Raw genomic sequence first — 15,881 nt, 5'->3', positions numbered from 1 at the left:
GGCTGGGAGAGCAAGGGGAGCCTGCACATGCCTCCGGAAACCATGGAGATGGCGGAGGAGGCGGAGGAGCAGAGGAAGGGAACAAGAGTGAGAGAGGAACCCCACGGGGAGGGGAGAAGTCGGAAAACACGGGGAAGGAGAGGGGACACGAAAAGAAAGGAGGAACCCAGACAGACAGACAGACTGGTAGGGACAGACAGAAACATAGAGGCAGCAGGTATGAGAAAGAAACGAAGTGTGAGAGAAACAGACGAGATGAACAATGCAAGAGAGAGGGAGAGAGGAAGGGATGGAGGGAGGGAGAGAGGGAGGGAGAAGAGGGAAGAAAACAAGGCAGGGGAGATGGGAAGATTAGGGTGAGGGGCTGGGGAACTTTTCCAAGTTCACCCCAACACTCACACAACACAGAGCCCGGGTTGCGTAAGCAGTGGACTGGCGGGGGGGGGGGGGGGGGGGGGGGAGACTAGCGGGGGTTAGGGATTGATTAACGTCTGCTTGGGGAGTATGTTTGGGCGAGCAGGTTAGCAGGAGGAACTGAGAAGAGGTGGGGGGATTCCTCCACCGCCCCCGCTGAGGCAGAGGCCCCAGCTCCCAGGTGAGCCCCCCTTTCCGCGGCTGGATGTGAAATCGCCATTTCACCCCGCCACACTTCTTAATTGTTGCAAAAATCATTTGTGAAATTGGTCTCCAACAGGCGAGAGCTGCCACGCTCATTCGGAGACACCCCTCCCCCTTGGCGGCCCCCGAGGGAGCCTACGGAATCCCCAAGCCACAGAAGACCACCTTGGAGCCTCCAAGGCTGGGGTTTGGGGGGCACCTGCCCAGGGGTCGCCCGAGGCTGGGCAGGCAGCTCGATCCGATCATGGCTGGCTGTGGGGCAGGGCAGGACCACGCCGGCTCTAGGGAGGCCCCGCAGAGGACGCCTGGGACCCTAAGGTGCAGGGAGCAGCCACTGGGCTTTGGGACTCTGAACGAAAACACCTGGCAAAGTCCACGAGGAGGGATGGAGGGACACTTCCCACCCACGGCACACAGCACCCAGGAGCCTCCCGGGAGCTCTGTGGAAAGTTCTCCAAAAGCAGAGACTCAGACCCTTCGTTCTTTGGGGTGGGTGAGGGGTGAGGAACACACCATCAGTGCTCAGGAGTAACTCCCAGCTCTGCACTCGGGGATCACTCCTGGTGGTGCTCGGGGAACCATACAGGATGCCAGGGATCAAACCAGGGGCCGGCCATGTGCACGGCAAGCGCCCTACCCACTGTACTTTCCATCTGGCCCACAGACCCCGACTTCTAAGCACACATCTGTGGCCTGGGCGACAAATGCCACAGACCTCCACCTTCCCTTGGACACCCCAATGGGGCCTGACACCCCCCCCCAACACCTAGCCCGTTCCAGCCACGGCTGCTCCATCCTTCCCAGCAGGGGGAGCTGAGTGAGGAGTGGGTGAGAGACCCCTCCCCAGAAGGCATCCACAGCCCTGCGTCTGTTCTCTGCCATCTGCATACATATGCACGCAGCGGAGCTGTACAAAGGAAACTAGGGCCACTTCAGAAAGCCTCGCCAGGCCTCCAGCAAGAAATGGCGAGAGCACCCCACTCGCATTTCATCTTCCCAGACACACTCTACGGAGAACTTCCACTCCCAACCTCTGTGGCCGCGATGGCCAGTCGGGTAGCCCTTACACCCCCCACCCCCCCACACCACCTTCTGCCAGCCTGGCATCACAGTCTGGGCCAGACACACTGCCAGGAGTCCCCTTCCCACTCTGAGACCAACTTGGCCTCTCAGACCTCGGGCCTCGACTCTAGAGCCACAGGAGGGTTTAATGGCTTTGTGGTGGGGGGCGGGCAGGGGGAAGCATTCCCTGAGTGCCTCCTCTTCAAGAGCCTGAGGGTCCCCAGTGCTAGGCAAGAGTGGAGAGAATGGGGAGGGGGGGGTCTGTCTCACACGGAGAGGGGCAGAGGTCACAGGTGAGGCAGAGGGGAGGGGAGGGGGGCACACTGGGGCCAGCTTGAGGAGAGCCCCCCAGGCCAAGAGCGCGCTGACCCCAGCCCTGGGAGGGGGCAGGCCGGGCCGGGGGTGGGCTGGCGGGGTGGGGTGAGCTGGAGCTGGGGGGTGGACTATTTTATTGTATTTGGCCTCCTGCGCTTGGGGCGGGAGACGCTCTTTCCCTGGGGGAGACAAAAGGCCTGCAGGCTTGGCGACCTGCCCCGCTGGGAGGGCGTTTCGACTCCAGGGCCGACTCCAGGACCGGGGGTCCCCAGGCAGGGCCACGGAGTCACTCTGGCCGCAGGGTCTCTGATCCTCCGCCCCCCTCCTGATGATTTAGTGAGGGAAGCCACCCCCTCCAAGGGTTCTTCTGGAGGGGTGTAGAGTGACGGGCTTCCCGCCTGACTATCCTGATGGGCCAACCCCATCCTGTGGGGCCCTACCCCCCCAAAGTCTGCCACTCACTCCATGTAGCTCAGAAATTGGGGTCTGCCTGCTTTGGGGAAGGGGGTTTGGGACTGGCGCCTAGGGGCCTGGAGATAGGGAGCAGTGGGCACGGGGCGGAGGAGGGAGAGGTGGGTCCCTAACCCGGGCAGACCCAGCTTTAAGGCACAGGACTCTGAGCGAGGCAGCTGCGGGAGGGCGGGCCGGTGGCACAGCTGGGGCACGGTTCCCCTGAGAAAGCCACAAGCCCCTCACGCGGGGCTCCTGCTGGCAGTTCCCCAGGGGGTCCCACCAGTAGATGTGTCAGGGCGAGCGGGTGGACAGAGAAACACGGAGGGGAAACGTGTGCGGAGAAGAGAGAGGAGAAGCAGGCGGTGGCCCTGGCACCTAGGCGGCCGCATTCCCATGGAGCCAACGAGGCCTGGAGCCGGCGATCGGCCCATTCCCCATTCGTCAAAGGAAGACACTTGGACAAAGTTGGTCCTCTCCTTGTTCTTCCCCCAACCCCTGGCCTCTGCCCTCCTCCCCCCATCTGTTTTTTAAAAAAGCAGTTTAAATTCTCAAACACACGCGCGCGCGCGCACACACACACACACGCACACACACACACACACACAAGCCCACAACGTGGTCGAGCTGAGGATTAGAAAAGAGAAAAAAAAATACTCGTTGGAGATTTCTTTTCGCTCTCGGTCCTGGGCTCCCTTCCGCCCTGGCCCTGTTCCCTCTTCCCTCCTCATGAATAAAAGAAAAGTCCGAACCTATCAGATCTCTTTGGCTGCCTCCACCTCTCCTCCTCCTCCTCCTCCTCCTCCTCCTCCTCCCCCTCCTCCTCCTCCTCCTCCTCCTCCTCCTCCTCCTGCTCTCCCCCTCCCGCGGTGCAGCACTTTTACACAACTTACCAACGGATCACTCACCCCTCCGCTCTCCCGCTTCTCTTCCCAGCCCCGTCATCCCCTGTCACCTCTCCTGCAGCCCCCGAAACTCGAGAGGCACCTTCTTCCTCCCCAAGTCCGGAGTCTGAGGGGGCGGGCGGGGAGGAGGTGAAGGGGGGGGTGCGCCTGCCTGCGTGTCAAGGAGTAGCAGCGAGTGCGGTCTGCAGAGGAGCGGGGCGCCGAGGGGGAGCGCGCGGGCGAGCGAGGGCGAGGGCATAAATATATAAATAAATACGCAAACGAAATCCACTGGGCAGCCGCGCGGCTCGGGCTCAGAAACTTTGGCCCGGAGCTCGGGGAGCGCCTGGCTGGCCGCGCCGGGGTGCGCGAGGGAGGCCCGCCTCTGTCTGCGCGCCCCCAGCCCCGCGCCTCCGCGGCCCGGCCCTGCCCGGCACAACTTGTGGCAGAGGGAGCGGGACCCGGCGGACTTGGGGTTGGCGCGCGCGCGGGTGTGCGGGTGTGTGTATGCGTGTGTATGTGCGTGTGTGTGTATTTGTTTGTTTGAACTTCCTCGTCGCCACCTTCCCTCCTCCGCTCGCCGCCCCTCCGCCGCCAGCCTTCGTCCCACTCACCCCCTCCCCAGCTTCTGGCCGCGTCCGACTCCAGGCGGGGGTGGGGGTGGGGGGGTGAGGTAGAGGGGAGAGAGAGAGAGAGAGAGAGAGAGAGAGAGAGAGAGAGAGAGAGAGAGAGAGAGAGAGAGAGAGAAGGGGAGGAGGGAAGAGGTTAAAAAAAGAGAGAAGAAGAAGAAGGAGGAGGAGGAGGAGGAGAAGCGGGGAAGAAAGGGAGCGCAGCGGGGGTGCAGGGAGCCGAGCGTGCAGGCATGGCGGCGCTGCCCGGCACGGTCCCCAGGATGATGCGGCCGGCCCCGGGCCAGAACTACCCGCGCACCGGCTTCCCCCTGGAAGGTAAGCGCGCCGGGGCGCGGGGCTCCGGGGTGGCCGCGGCGCGCGCGCGCGGCGGGCGAGCGGGGTCCCCGCGCTCCCAGGGCCAAGCGCGGGAGCCTGCTCCGAGAACTTTGGCACATACACACACACACACACACACACACACACACACACACGCACACACGCGCACACACACACACACACACTTGTTGGGGCTCCTTGTTTTGTTTTTTTCTTTTTCGTTTTTGTTTTCCGTGCGAGGGCCGCTGTTCAGGTCGCCGACTCACTCCGACCTCGGCCCACGGGGACCCGCAGCCGGGGGATCCGCTCCTTTCGGGCGAATTCCGGTCCTTCCCACTGTTTTCCACATCCTTTTCCCGCACCCGCTGCCGGCATTCTTTCTAGGCTGCCAGCTTTGGAAGGCTGGGGGCTTCCTGCTCAAGTTGCGAGTTGCTCTTTACAACCGGGACATGGACTTATTTTATTTCATTTCTTTGCAAGCCTGCAAGCCCTTTTATTTCGAAATAACCAACCACTGGCGAGGCTTTCTAGATCTAAACCAGGAAGGCTCGTAGTGGCTTCCTGCGACTTTGGGTCTGCAGAACCATTCGAAAGGATAAATAGTAACGAATTTTTACTTCCCTTCAACTTTTCACCGGAGGGGCGGGTCGGGGTGGGAGGCTTCCCAGCTCTGAGAAACTCCAGGGAGAGAACTTGGGAGAGTGCGGAAGGAGCCCCTCTCCCGGGGGTTATCCCGAGGAGGAGACAGTGGGCATTTCGTGGTGGGTCCTTTCTACCACGCCAGCACCCCCACGGCACGTTCCGTTCCCGTTCCCGGGTCGAGAAAGGGCTGAGATCGCCACCGCCCAAAACCCTGTCCTGCGTTTCAATTTTGTTTCCTTTGTAAAACAAATTTTAAGGTCTTCTTGTCAGCGGAGGGGCCCTCACGCTCCTGGGCATAGGAAGCCAGAGGTGTCAAGCCTGAGCCCTAGAGATTTATTATTATTATTATTATTATTATTATTATTATTGTTAATATTTTAATGACTGTCCTTGTCATTGTATGAGCCCCCCAAGTGTGAGGCAGGAAAGGCAGACTGGGGCGGGCAGCCGGCGCTCTGGCTGTGGGGGGAGGTGGTCCCCCTGGCAGCGGGTCTCTGAATTAGACAGAGGCAAGAAGAGCGGCTCCGTGATCAAGTGCGCGCGAACGGCCACGCAGGCGGGAGAGCGCAGAAGCCCGGGGATTTGCCGTGGCACTGTGCTGTAGCGAATGCAAGTAAGACAGGCGGCCGCGGGTGCGCGGCGGATTAGAACAATATTTGCCCAACATGACGGAGAATACTGAGAAGAGCCGAGTGCCGGTCGCTAAAGAGGCTCTTGAATATAAAGTTGGGCGCTCGAGAGCCCTCCAGCGCTAATGGCATATCCCGCGCGGAGACCGAGTGACTCTGACTTGGCGACGCACGATTTCTGATTAAATCCGAGGGTGGCTGCAGACACCCACTTTTACAAAGAGAGGTGGTGGGGGGACCCGGGGAGAGAGGGAAGAGGCGGCGGAACGGCTCAGCCGGCTCCCGCCTCCTCCCTTGCAATTATACTGTCTGCTCCTTCCACTCCGAGGCTGTGAAATTGTTCTAATCTGCCAGATCTCCGCAGCCGCCGAGTCCCCAAATTGGGGAGATCGAGGATGGATTAGTGCACCGGGGTCCTCCGAGCTTCTGTGAGGAAATTGTGTAGACTTTGCATTAAGTCTTCCCGGGCTTTCCCCCCACTCCGCCTCCCCAGGGGTGCCTGTCTTCAAGGTTCCCAGTGCCACCCCTGCCTGGGACTCGGCCCCTCTGCAAGCAGCCGTCTCGGCACCTTGGTGGATGGCCCTTGCATTTCTCGGCCAAGCGGGTACTTGATGTAGGAGTGTGGCCACAATGGAGCAGGTCCCCCAAAACATCCCCAAACGAAATTAAAACTTGGATAGGGGTTGGGAGCAAGGACAGGGGCTCTGGGCACAACTGGGTACCCCCTCCAGAGGTAGCAACCCAAGGTGTTGTGTCCTCCATCCTCCCTGGGCTGTGCCTAAGCTGTTCGATTATAGACGGCATCATTTTGGGCTGTCAAGTCAGGACTGCACCTACCGTTAATCAACCAGTCCCTTGGCCTCCCCGTTATATGGAACTGACTTGACCTTTGCACTCCTGGGCCCAGCTGGATGGGCCACGGTGGTCTCACCCGGCTGCAGTCAGGGTGGCTCCTCTTGTACACAGGCAGACCTGTGGCCCACACGGAATTTGGGGGACACGGTGCCTTTGGTCCCAAAGGCCGGCACCCTCACCCTCTTCTAGCTCACTCTTGGTTCTCACATTCCCCTTCTTGGAGGGATTCTACCCCCCCCCCCTCTCTCTCTCTCTCTCACACACACACACACACATGGCCACAACAAGGGGCATGAAGCTTGGGGGGCGTGGGACTCTTGTAACTCTCCTCACTCCTGCAGGACCCCCGTGGCTCATCCACCCCCCCCATAAACATACACCTCTCTAAACTTGAGGGCTCTCAACATCTGCTTGTCCAGACTCTTCAAGTTCAAACAAAACAAAAATCAAGGGGTGCACTCCATCTCTGCCCCCTCCGCATCTGCAGTTTCTCCCTTCTCTAGTGTCCACCCCGCTGGGCCAAGGCCGCGTCAACCAGCTTGGGGGGGTCTTCATCAACGGGCGACCCCTGCCTAACCACATCCGCCACAAAATCGTGGAGATGGCCCACCACGGCATCCGGCCCTGCGTCATCTCCCGCCAGCTGCGGGTCTCCCATGGCTGCGTCTCCAAGATTCTCTGCCGCTACCAGGAGACCGGGTCCATCCGGCCAGGGGCCATCGGCGGCAGCAAGCCCAGAGTGAGTGTCTTTGCCTGAGAGCCAGCAAATGGCCTTCCCACCGCGGGGATCCTGCCCCTTCACTTTACCAAGTCATCCTGTAGCACCATGGGTGTCTCTGTGTGTCCCCTAGAAAGAGTCTTCACCCCGGATGCCCCCTACCCACTACCCAAATTCCTCTTAGATGGGCATAACTGATGATGTCCAGGTTACCCAGAACTTTGGGGCCAGTGAGTTATTCCTGGGCTGACTTCCCATCGCTGTCCAGACCCAGGGTAATCTTCCCTCATCCTTACCTGAAAGGGTGCTGGAATTTGGGAGCGGGTGCCAGGAAGGTCTTTCTTTATCACTATCACTCTATCACTCCCCTGCCCTTGCTCAATTTTTGCTTTCCTGGAAGCCAGGAAGAGTTGGGGTTTTTAAGGATCAGGTTCATTCTCCTAAGGAGGGAAGGGGAGGCAGAGTGAGCTGTCCTGCCAGCTGGGCCTGGCTGGGACTCTTAGGAGGTTGATATTAAAAGCCTCTCCCTCCTCCACCCCATCTTTCCATGCCTGCTCTCGCACCTCCACCTCTGAAGCAGGTGGCCACTCCGGACGTGGAGAAGAAGATTGAGGAGTACAAGAGAGAAAACCCGGGCATGTTCAGTTGGGAGATCCGAGACCGGCTGCTGAAGGATGGACACTGTGACCGCAGCACTGTGCCCTCAGGTGAGAAGGCAGCTGCGTAGACCAGGCTGCTTGCTAGCCTGCATCCGCCGCCGGGCCCCTGAGGAGGGGGGCGCTGCAGGTGGGAGGGGAAGGACGGTGATAGGTGCCAGGGAACCTTGAGGAAATTTGGGTGAAGTTAGGGTCCAGGAGGGAATCCCAAGTCAAAGTGAAAAGAAGGTGGGAGAAAGAAACAAGAGAAGGAAAGTTAGTGGGAGAGGGGAATAAAGGAGAGGAGGAGGAGTGGGGGAGGAAAGAGGGAGGAAGGGAGGGAGGGAGGAAGGAGCAAAAAGTTTTTCTGTAAGGTGTGGTGATATGGATGTTCCTTGGAACTTTCTCAGAGAAATGACCTATAGAGAAGGGGCTGTCCAGTCCTGTCCTAGACGATTGCTCTTGCCTGGAACCCCAGGAATTTCTCTCTCTTGAGGCCATTGGTCACCAGGGGGCCCCAAGTGTGGGAAGCCCTGGGCCATGCTGCCTGTAAGAGGGACAGTGCCCTGAGCAAATGTCCATGTCCGGTCAGGCGGACAGGACGGAGGCACACACCTGAGTTTGCCATGACTTCTTGCGGTGTATGGGAGTGTTTGGGGTGGGTGGCAGTGGGAGACAGGAGTGCAGCGGCCTTGCTGCCTGCCAGGTGTGTGCCCACTGTGCCAGGCTTCAGTTCCACGGACTGGATGTAAATGTTTAAACCTGTGCAAAGGGTTTTTTGTTGTTGCTGTTGTTTTGCAGCAGGTGGGAATCCCATCGCTGTGTAGAAGGGGGACATGGGCTCCTTAACTTGCTCCTAAGCTCAGGGCTGGGGGGGTTGCCTCCGAGGGTTCCCTGCCCAAACAACTTATACTCGCTCTTTTGCCTTTGAATTTCTGAGGTTTAGTGAGTTCGATTAGCCGTGTGCTGAGAATCAAGTTCGGGAAGAAAGAGGAGGAGGATGAAGCCGACAAGAAGGAGGATGACGGAGAGAAGAAAGCCAAGCACAGCATCGACGGCATCCTGGGCGACAAAGGTAGGGACTCTCGGACCGCGGCGCCGCCCGAGCGCGCCTTTTCCCACGCGCTGGCGCTCCCGCCCCGCTCTCGCCGCAGTCGGGGTCCGGGTTTACGCATCGCGGCCGGCGGGGAGCTGGCAGCTCGCGCGCAGGCAGCGGGGAGGGCCCCCTCGGTGCGCCTGGCCGGCCCGCGCCTGCCCTTCGCAGCCGAGCCGGGGCGCAGACCGCCCCTGCGCACCTGGGCAGCCCCGCGCGCCGCAGGTTAAGGCCCCCCGCGGCCTGCCTGGCGTTGTGAGCGTCCTCCTGGGGCTGGTGGTTTTTTTGGCTTCTGGTCTCGGTGTCGATCTATTATAGAAACCTTGGGCAGGGGGCGGGGGCGAGGAAGGAGGAGTCGGCCCTCGGCTCCCTAAATGAATTTGTTAACCAGACCCGCACACGCTCTCTAAACGGTCCCTTGAAACCCCGCCTGACAGTTGACTGAACGCGGCAATCAATAAAAATTAGTGCGGGCCGCCGCCACCCAGCTCTCGAGCCAGCCTAGACAGTGCCCGAGGGTGAGGTGGGAGGGCAAAGGGGTGCACTCTTCAGGCAAGTTCCCATTCTGAGTGCTCCGGCGGGTGGGAGTAGAGGGCAGCTTCTCAGATGCCTAGGCTGCCTGGATCTGAAGACTCTGGTTGGGGAACAGATTTGACCAGCAGGGCCCCCTCTCCACTCGTTCTCCCTCTGCACACGAGTAAGAGGGAGTGTGTCCTTCCAGGGCCTGCGGGTAAAGGAAGGCATCGGCCTTTCTTCCCCAGGAAGGTCTTTCAGAGTCATAGGTGTACGTAAGAGGAGGGGAGCAGGGAGCCGAGGGACAGACCCAGAAGGGCCAGCGTGACCAAAGCAGGGGCCAGGACAACCACGCGGTCAGTGGCTCAGGAAGAAGGTGGCCATGTGGTCCCAGGGAAAGTACGGGAGTGCCCCCAACCTGGAAGTGTGTGCAGCTGCGCAGATTCCCCCTTCGCTTCCTTCTGGGCTCCCGTCGTCTCCCCGCCCGCCTTTGCCTTCCTAGCCCAAGCCCTTCTCCAGCACGGAGGGTTTTCTCTCAACCTTGAAGATGAACTTCGCAGACAAAGCCCGCTTCCAGAGACAACTCCCTCTGCAGCCCCCACCCGCAGAAGGCGGCAGGGACAACCCCTCACAACAGTAGCTCAGATCTGGGAGACGGGGGTCGGCGCTTGACTTTCAGACCCCCAAAGAGGAGCCCAGGCCCGGCCAGGAACAAAAGGGGCCAGGCAAGAAAGGAGGCCCGGGCCGCTATGCTTGGCACCCCACTGCGCCCGGGCTGCCGCGGGCTGCGGTCTCGGTCTCCAGCCCTTAGCAGCCAAGTAGCCTCTGGCTGGGCAGAGGCCCTCGGACCCCTGTAGGGAGACCCATATCTGTTTCAGTTTGTATTGGCAAGGGACTTCGCGGGACTCCCCCTTCTGGGGGTGGGGTGGAGGGGTGCTGAGGGCTCCAGTCATCTTTTTGTCAAGTCAATCCAAGACAGAAAGCTCAGCTTCTGAGAAGTAACCCGAGAGAAGCAGGCGGAGAGTTCGTTTTCTTTGGAGAGTTGAGGTGTACATGGTCGTGGGGTCTGTCCAACTCAGTGTGGGAGGGAGCAGCTGAGATGCATGTCCTCTGAGAAGGCAAAGGGGGAAAGACCAGATGGTGTGGGTCTTCCTTTAAGTCGGGGAATTCTGGAACTCCGGCTGCAGAGCTGGACTTTCAACCCCAGTGAACAGCCAGCTTCGCTGGAGACAGGTTTCCCCAGCAGCAGGACCAGGGAGGCGCCGAGTTCCCAAGGGCTTAAGGGGAAGCCTGGGCTTCTTAAAGCATCATTTAGAGAGAAGTTGCAGAGCTGAACTGAGAGGGAAGATGGTGGGGGTTCTCGTGGCCAGAAGCCCCTCATTTCTGAGTGATGAGGGCATGGTGGTGGGCATGACTGTGAGTTTGAAGTCTGTGTCAACACCTGAGTCTCCAGGGAGCCCTTCGAGCCGGGTGTCTGTCCTGGGTTGTGTTCTGGGCAGGGTGGATCTGGTGGCTCGATCATGCCGCTGTAGGTGGCAGTGCCTGGGCAGAATGGGAGCTGGCTGGCACAGTCTCTGTTCGAAGATTGGATCCGCTCTCCACCTGAGTACGTGACCAGTCGGTGGGTGGATATCTTGGTGAACCCCCCAGCTGGGGCTTCTCTCCCAGACCTCCAGCAACTCAATTCCATAGCCAAGTTAAAGGTGAAAAGAGCATCCAGCACCCTACTCCGGGCTGGTCAGGTGGGGAGAGGCAGAGACACCTCTGGGCAGAGCGGAGAGATGATGTATATACCCACAAACTTGGTTTGGGCTTCTTGCTCCTGACAAATGCTTTCTCCAGGGGTCGCCCCTCTCGTGGTGGGGAGCCACCGAAGAAGGGATTTAAGAGTTCTCCTCTTTAAGCACTAAAGAGAGATCCCTCCCTGAGTCCGTTTTCCCCTATCGTCCGCTTGGCATTTAATAATGTTAAGACTTATTAGAGCTGGTAATGAAAACTGGGACTGCTGAATAGGAAACTGTGTTGGAGAGGGGTGTAATAGCTTCCAGGCATGGTAAGAAACTATTTATCCGCAATCAGTCCTCACTCTCAGAGTTTGAAGCACAAACGTTAAGTTGAAGGGTTTTAAAGCAGATTAAATTGAGCTTTTATTTCTGTGCACTTTCATCTCTGAACAGCTCACTCCTGCTCCCCTTGGGCTGATATTCATGAGGCTGTTCATATTTTTTTTTGCTCTTATCCTTGTTAAGACTGAGTTATTAGGATTGTTGGTTGTGAGACTTCTCAGGCCAATGCCAGTAGGGGCTGAGGTCATGCTCTGCTCACCTCCAGGGAAATGGACAGTTTCCTGCCCTCACCCATTTGGATTCGCTCCTCCTCATGCCAGGACCAGGAGAGAGGCAGGCCGGAGATCCAACTGGGAGAGGATTGGAGGGAAGACTCAAAAGGAAAAGATTTTCCCCAGCCTGAGTCCAGGGAGACTTTTGTGGGAAATTTGATAGGGGTTTCCAAAGCATCCGACCATTCCTCTGTTGGAACAGAGGACATGAATAATGTAAATAACATTAACAATAGTAATCAACAGTAACTCCCAAGCCTCGGGTCTAACAACGCACAAACTTAGGCTGAGACCAGATCAGATTCGGAAATATGAAATAAAGAGGGAAGTTACAAGATTAAAATGAAGGGCGAAGGGCGGAAAGTGTGCACTGTGTGTGTGTGTGTGTGTGTGTGTGTATTGAGGTGGTGTAAAAATCCCTCAAAGAATTTGCTGACTTTCTCCCATCCGAAAGACTATTGATGGGGGGGGTGGTAATCTATATATCATCTGTTTTCCCTTGAATTTTTCCTAAATTTATTTTTTAATGCAGCGAACTTACAGGTGTGGAGCGGGAATGGTGGAGAAGGGTAGGAAAGGAGGGGAGAGCCCAAAGTGTCGGTTTTAGACACTTGTAAAAGGAGGTGGAAAACAATTTAATTTGGCAGCGGCGATAGCTGCTAATGCGGTTTTCGGTCGTTTGCTACACTGGAGGAAGCTGTTTTGATTGTGTATACAAGAACCTGCCAAATTTAATTAGGCTCCGGGGGAGCGAATGAATAGGGGAAGGGGGGCTCAGCTCCCCTTAGCCCACACCATTTTTTCGGCTTCACACCTGGAAGGGACATTGTTTACCGGATAGGCGAGAATGGGGAAGGGAGGAGGAGGGGGTGCCGGGGGAGGCTAGGGAAGAGGCAGAGAGGGAGGGGACCTGGCGAGTCCATTTATCAAGAAACAATCTGCATTGATTTAAACCAACAAGTTCCCTCCTCTGTAAATGTGTGTTTAGAGAAAGGTAATTGACACTCCACCAAATCAAAGGATTACCCCGGGTTGGCAATCTAATCAAACAGAGTCCAGGCGGGATTTGAGGCTGTTCAGAGTGGGATCAGCTTCGCATAATGGGGGCTCGGAGGAAGCCGGGAGGGTGTCAGGCAATTCCCCAGCTTTAGGCGGCACTGGGTGGAGGATATTCCTGGAGACCAGAGGGGTGAGGGGAGGGGGGCAGGCTCTGAGGAGCTGGTGGGGGGGTGGGGGACCGGGTGAGCAGAGAGGGAGCGTAGCGGGAGGAACAGCCCCGCCGAGGGGGCTGCTGTCAAGGGGGCGAGCCCACACTGGGCTGACACAACTTCCCCTTTCTTTCCCTCCATCCCCCCCAGCCGGTGGAGAGAAAGGGGGGGAGGGAGCTGAGACTAACGAAGAACAACAATGAGATAACTATTACAAAGGCAAACACTGGCGCTCGCGCGCGGTAAATAAACAAAGTCGGCAAACTGTTTGCCAGATAAACTCGTGCCTAAATCGAGTGTGACGGGCAAGGAGAGAAGAGACAGAAGGAGATAAGGTTGGAGGGGGAATGAACGAACATAATCTAATAGAAGACATTTAGAAAACAAACTTTAAACAAGGGAGAACAGGGGAGCGGTGGGTAATTATCCGCCCCAGAGAGTAGGGGAAGCCGTTGGAGATGGGGTGGGGGGGAGGCTGGGGGGACTGAAGCCGAGGAAAAGCCGAGCACTGAGGGAAGGAGCGTCTGTGGGGTCTGCGGGAACCTGGAAAAGGAGTTGCCAACGGGTGTGCCAGGGAGGGGCTGGGCTCCCTCCTCGAGATTCCCGGCTCAGGGGCCCCAGACACTGCATTTCTAAGCAGGGTGGGGTTCCCCGCTGGGAGGGCTGTGGATTTTTGCATTCACCTCAGGGCAAGTACCACCACGCACTGGCTGTTTCGAGGCGTTTGTCCTAAAAGACTCGCGTGCATGGTATAGCCGCTAAGGGAATTAGATATTTACCAGTTTGAAATAAGCCTGGCTAAGAAGAAGAGAGAAGGGAGAGATATTGAAAAGATGAGACTGGGGGAAGACTTCAAACGAATTCATCATTTGGAATGGTGGAGGGGAGATTTACCAGACAGTATTGGGAAGTTATTTAGATATTAATAACACATTTTCCTGAGGCGCGACCAGGCAGCCATCTGCGCTGCTCTTCGAGCTATTTGGCTGGGTGAAATATGGGCGTCTCAAATGTTGGGAGGAGATAACGCAATCAGGCTAACCCCGGTCCTAAGTCTGCATCGCAGCGTTAAACCCGGATTAACCTCCCCCCACCCACCCATCCCTAGCTGCCCCCTCCCCCTCCCAGCTTTCCAAATTTTTCAGTGGAATTTACATGGAAGGATTTAAAAGCATATATAACAGTAGCCTTAAAGCAGTAAGGTGATTATTTGGGCTTTTAAAAAATCTTTCAAAAAATGAGTTGTCACGTACAACATTATATACAAATATTATTATATTAGAATATAGGAAATATTAGGTATATATGGGGGGTGGTGAGCAAATGAGATTTCCTCCTAGGTAGCTTCTTTGGAGTTGCTGTTGTCCATCATCAACAAAGTTATGACTTTATTCTATTACGGGCACTTAAGGATGGAGACATGGAATGCCCCAGACCCCTGGCTGGGCTGCAGCTGCTGGTCTAAGGCGGACAGAATCCGCTGGCAGCAAAGGCAGAGACTGATGAGGAAAGCCTCCCCTTTCCGCGTTGAAGGGCGCAGAAGAGAAACCCCCAAAGGGAAGTTTCTCTGGGGACTTTGGGGCTTTGAAGGCCATGACTAAGGGGGGCAACATTCCAAGAATTCCAGAAAAATAGCTCTTCTCCCTCTCCCACTGCCGACTAATGAGGTAATTAGGAAACCCAGTTGGGGATAGGGTTGGGGGGGGGGACTGGAAAGTCGGGATTCCCCCCACCTCAGGTTTTGCTCTCCTTTTTCCCCTTCTCTCTTCCCCTTCCCCCATCTCCCGCTGAAAGAGGAAAAGGTGGAAATGGGGTCATCGCTTTCTGACCTGCCCTGGTGCGATTGGCCCCGCTGGGGTCTGGCAGGCAGAGGGGGGGGAACTCGCCTTCCCAAATCGAATCAAGGCAGAACGGTGACCTAAACGGGGAACTTCGCCATTCGTAGATAGATCTTTCCAAAACTTCAAACAAAATGGGGAGGAGGGTGAGGCAGGGAAAGGGAGTCCGGGAGTGAAGAGAGAACAGGGGTTGGGGAGTGGGGGCAGGAGCCAGCAAAGGGGGGTTGCTGAGGAGGAAGAGAAGGGGTCGAGGGCAAAGGGGAGGTGGGGGCCAAAGGAAGGAGTGCAGGGCGCGGGGGCGGGGGTACCAAAGAGGGCTGGAATCACTTGGCGCTTGGTCCCTGGGGAGAGGAAAAGCAAGGCGGTGAGGCAGCATGGGGAGATGAGGGGGACTGTGAGTGCCCCGTCCAGCCCTGGGATACTCTTGGGTATTTTGGGTGCCGGTGCCTGGCGAGGGGTCGTGGAGTTTCTGGATAACTTTGTGCCTATGCATTGGCTGCACTAAGATTGATGGTCAGCTCAACGCACTCTTCCAAGACTTGGTTGCCAGGGCCCTGGGGGTGTCCTGGGCCGCAGCCGGAATCCTGCCCAGGGGAGGGGATGGACAGAGAGACCAGGGAGACCCCCCAGCCGCAGAGGCGGAATGAGAGTCAGACAGGGAGAGCGCGCGCACAAGAGCAAATGCAGAGCGAGCGAGGACCCTCGCGCGCGCACCAGAGCCCGGGAGAAACACGCCGGGGTCCCGAGGGAAGCGCGGAGCCGCCGCAGGAAGAAAGACAAAGAGACGCGGAGTCCCGGGGAGCCGGGCCCGGGGCGCGCGGCGCGGGAGAGGCCCCGGCGAGCGCCCGCGGGACGGCGAGCGCGGGCGGACGGGCCCCGCGCGCAAAGCCGGGCGGCGGGAGGCGGGCGAGCCGCCGTCGTGCTTTTGATCCTCCGCGGCTTCCCCTTATCAGAAGCGCTTTTCGGTGACACCGGCACAAAGGCAGTTCATCATATTACAGCGCGGCCCGGCGACTCGCGGCTGTCCCGCCGCTTAATTAGAAGCGAGCGCGTCGGCCGGCGGGGCGGGCGGGAAGCCGAGCCCGCCGAGGGGGCCCGGGCTGCGGGGCTCCGGCCAGGGGCCGCCCGGCGCTCCG

The 15,881-nt window shown here is 58.1% G+C and overlaps 1 protein-coding gene across 4 annotated transcripts in view; it reads left to right on the top strand.

Moving 5' to 3' along the window:
- Positions 1 to 3,549: 3,549 nt before the first annotated feature.
- Positions 3,550 to 15,881, top strand: part of PAX7 (paired box 7) — a 117,854-nt gene continuing 105,522 nt past the window's right edge. The window contains exons 1-4 of one of the 4 annotated variants that reach the window (XM_055139064.1): positions 3,550 to 4,276; positions 6,906 to 7,141; positions 7,701 to 7,827; positions 8,702 to 8,830. In XM_055139064.1, coding sequence (XP_054995039.1) covers positions 4,192 to 4,276; positions 6,906 to 7,141; positions 7,701 to 7,827; positions 8,702 to 8,830 — 577 coding nt within the window. In that variant the 5' untranslated portion in view covers positions 3,550 to 4,191. Of the gene's footprint in view, positions 4,277 to 6,905; positions 7,142 to 7,697; positions 7,828 to 8,695; positions 8,831 to 15,881 lie in introns of all 4 variants that reach the window. The other 3 variants (XM_055139063.1, XM_004603383.2, XM_004603382.2) reach the window with 3 other exon arrangements.

Source organism: Sorex araneus, chromosome 5 (assembly GCF_027595985.1).
Source record: "Sorex araneus isolate mSorAra2 chromosome 5, mSorAra2.pri, whole genome shotgun sequence".
Taxonomy (NCBI): Eukaryota; Metazoa; Chordata; class Mammalia; order Eulipotyphla; family Soricidae; genus Sorex; species Sorex araneus.
Note: the sequence above shows the minus strand (reverse complement) of the source record. Positions and strands in the feature narration are given on the sequence as shown.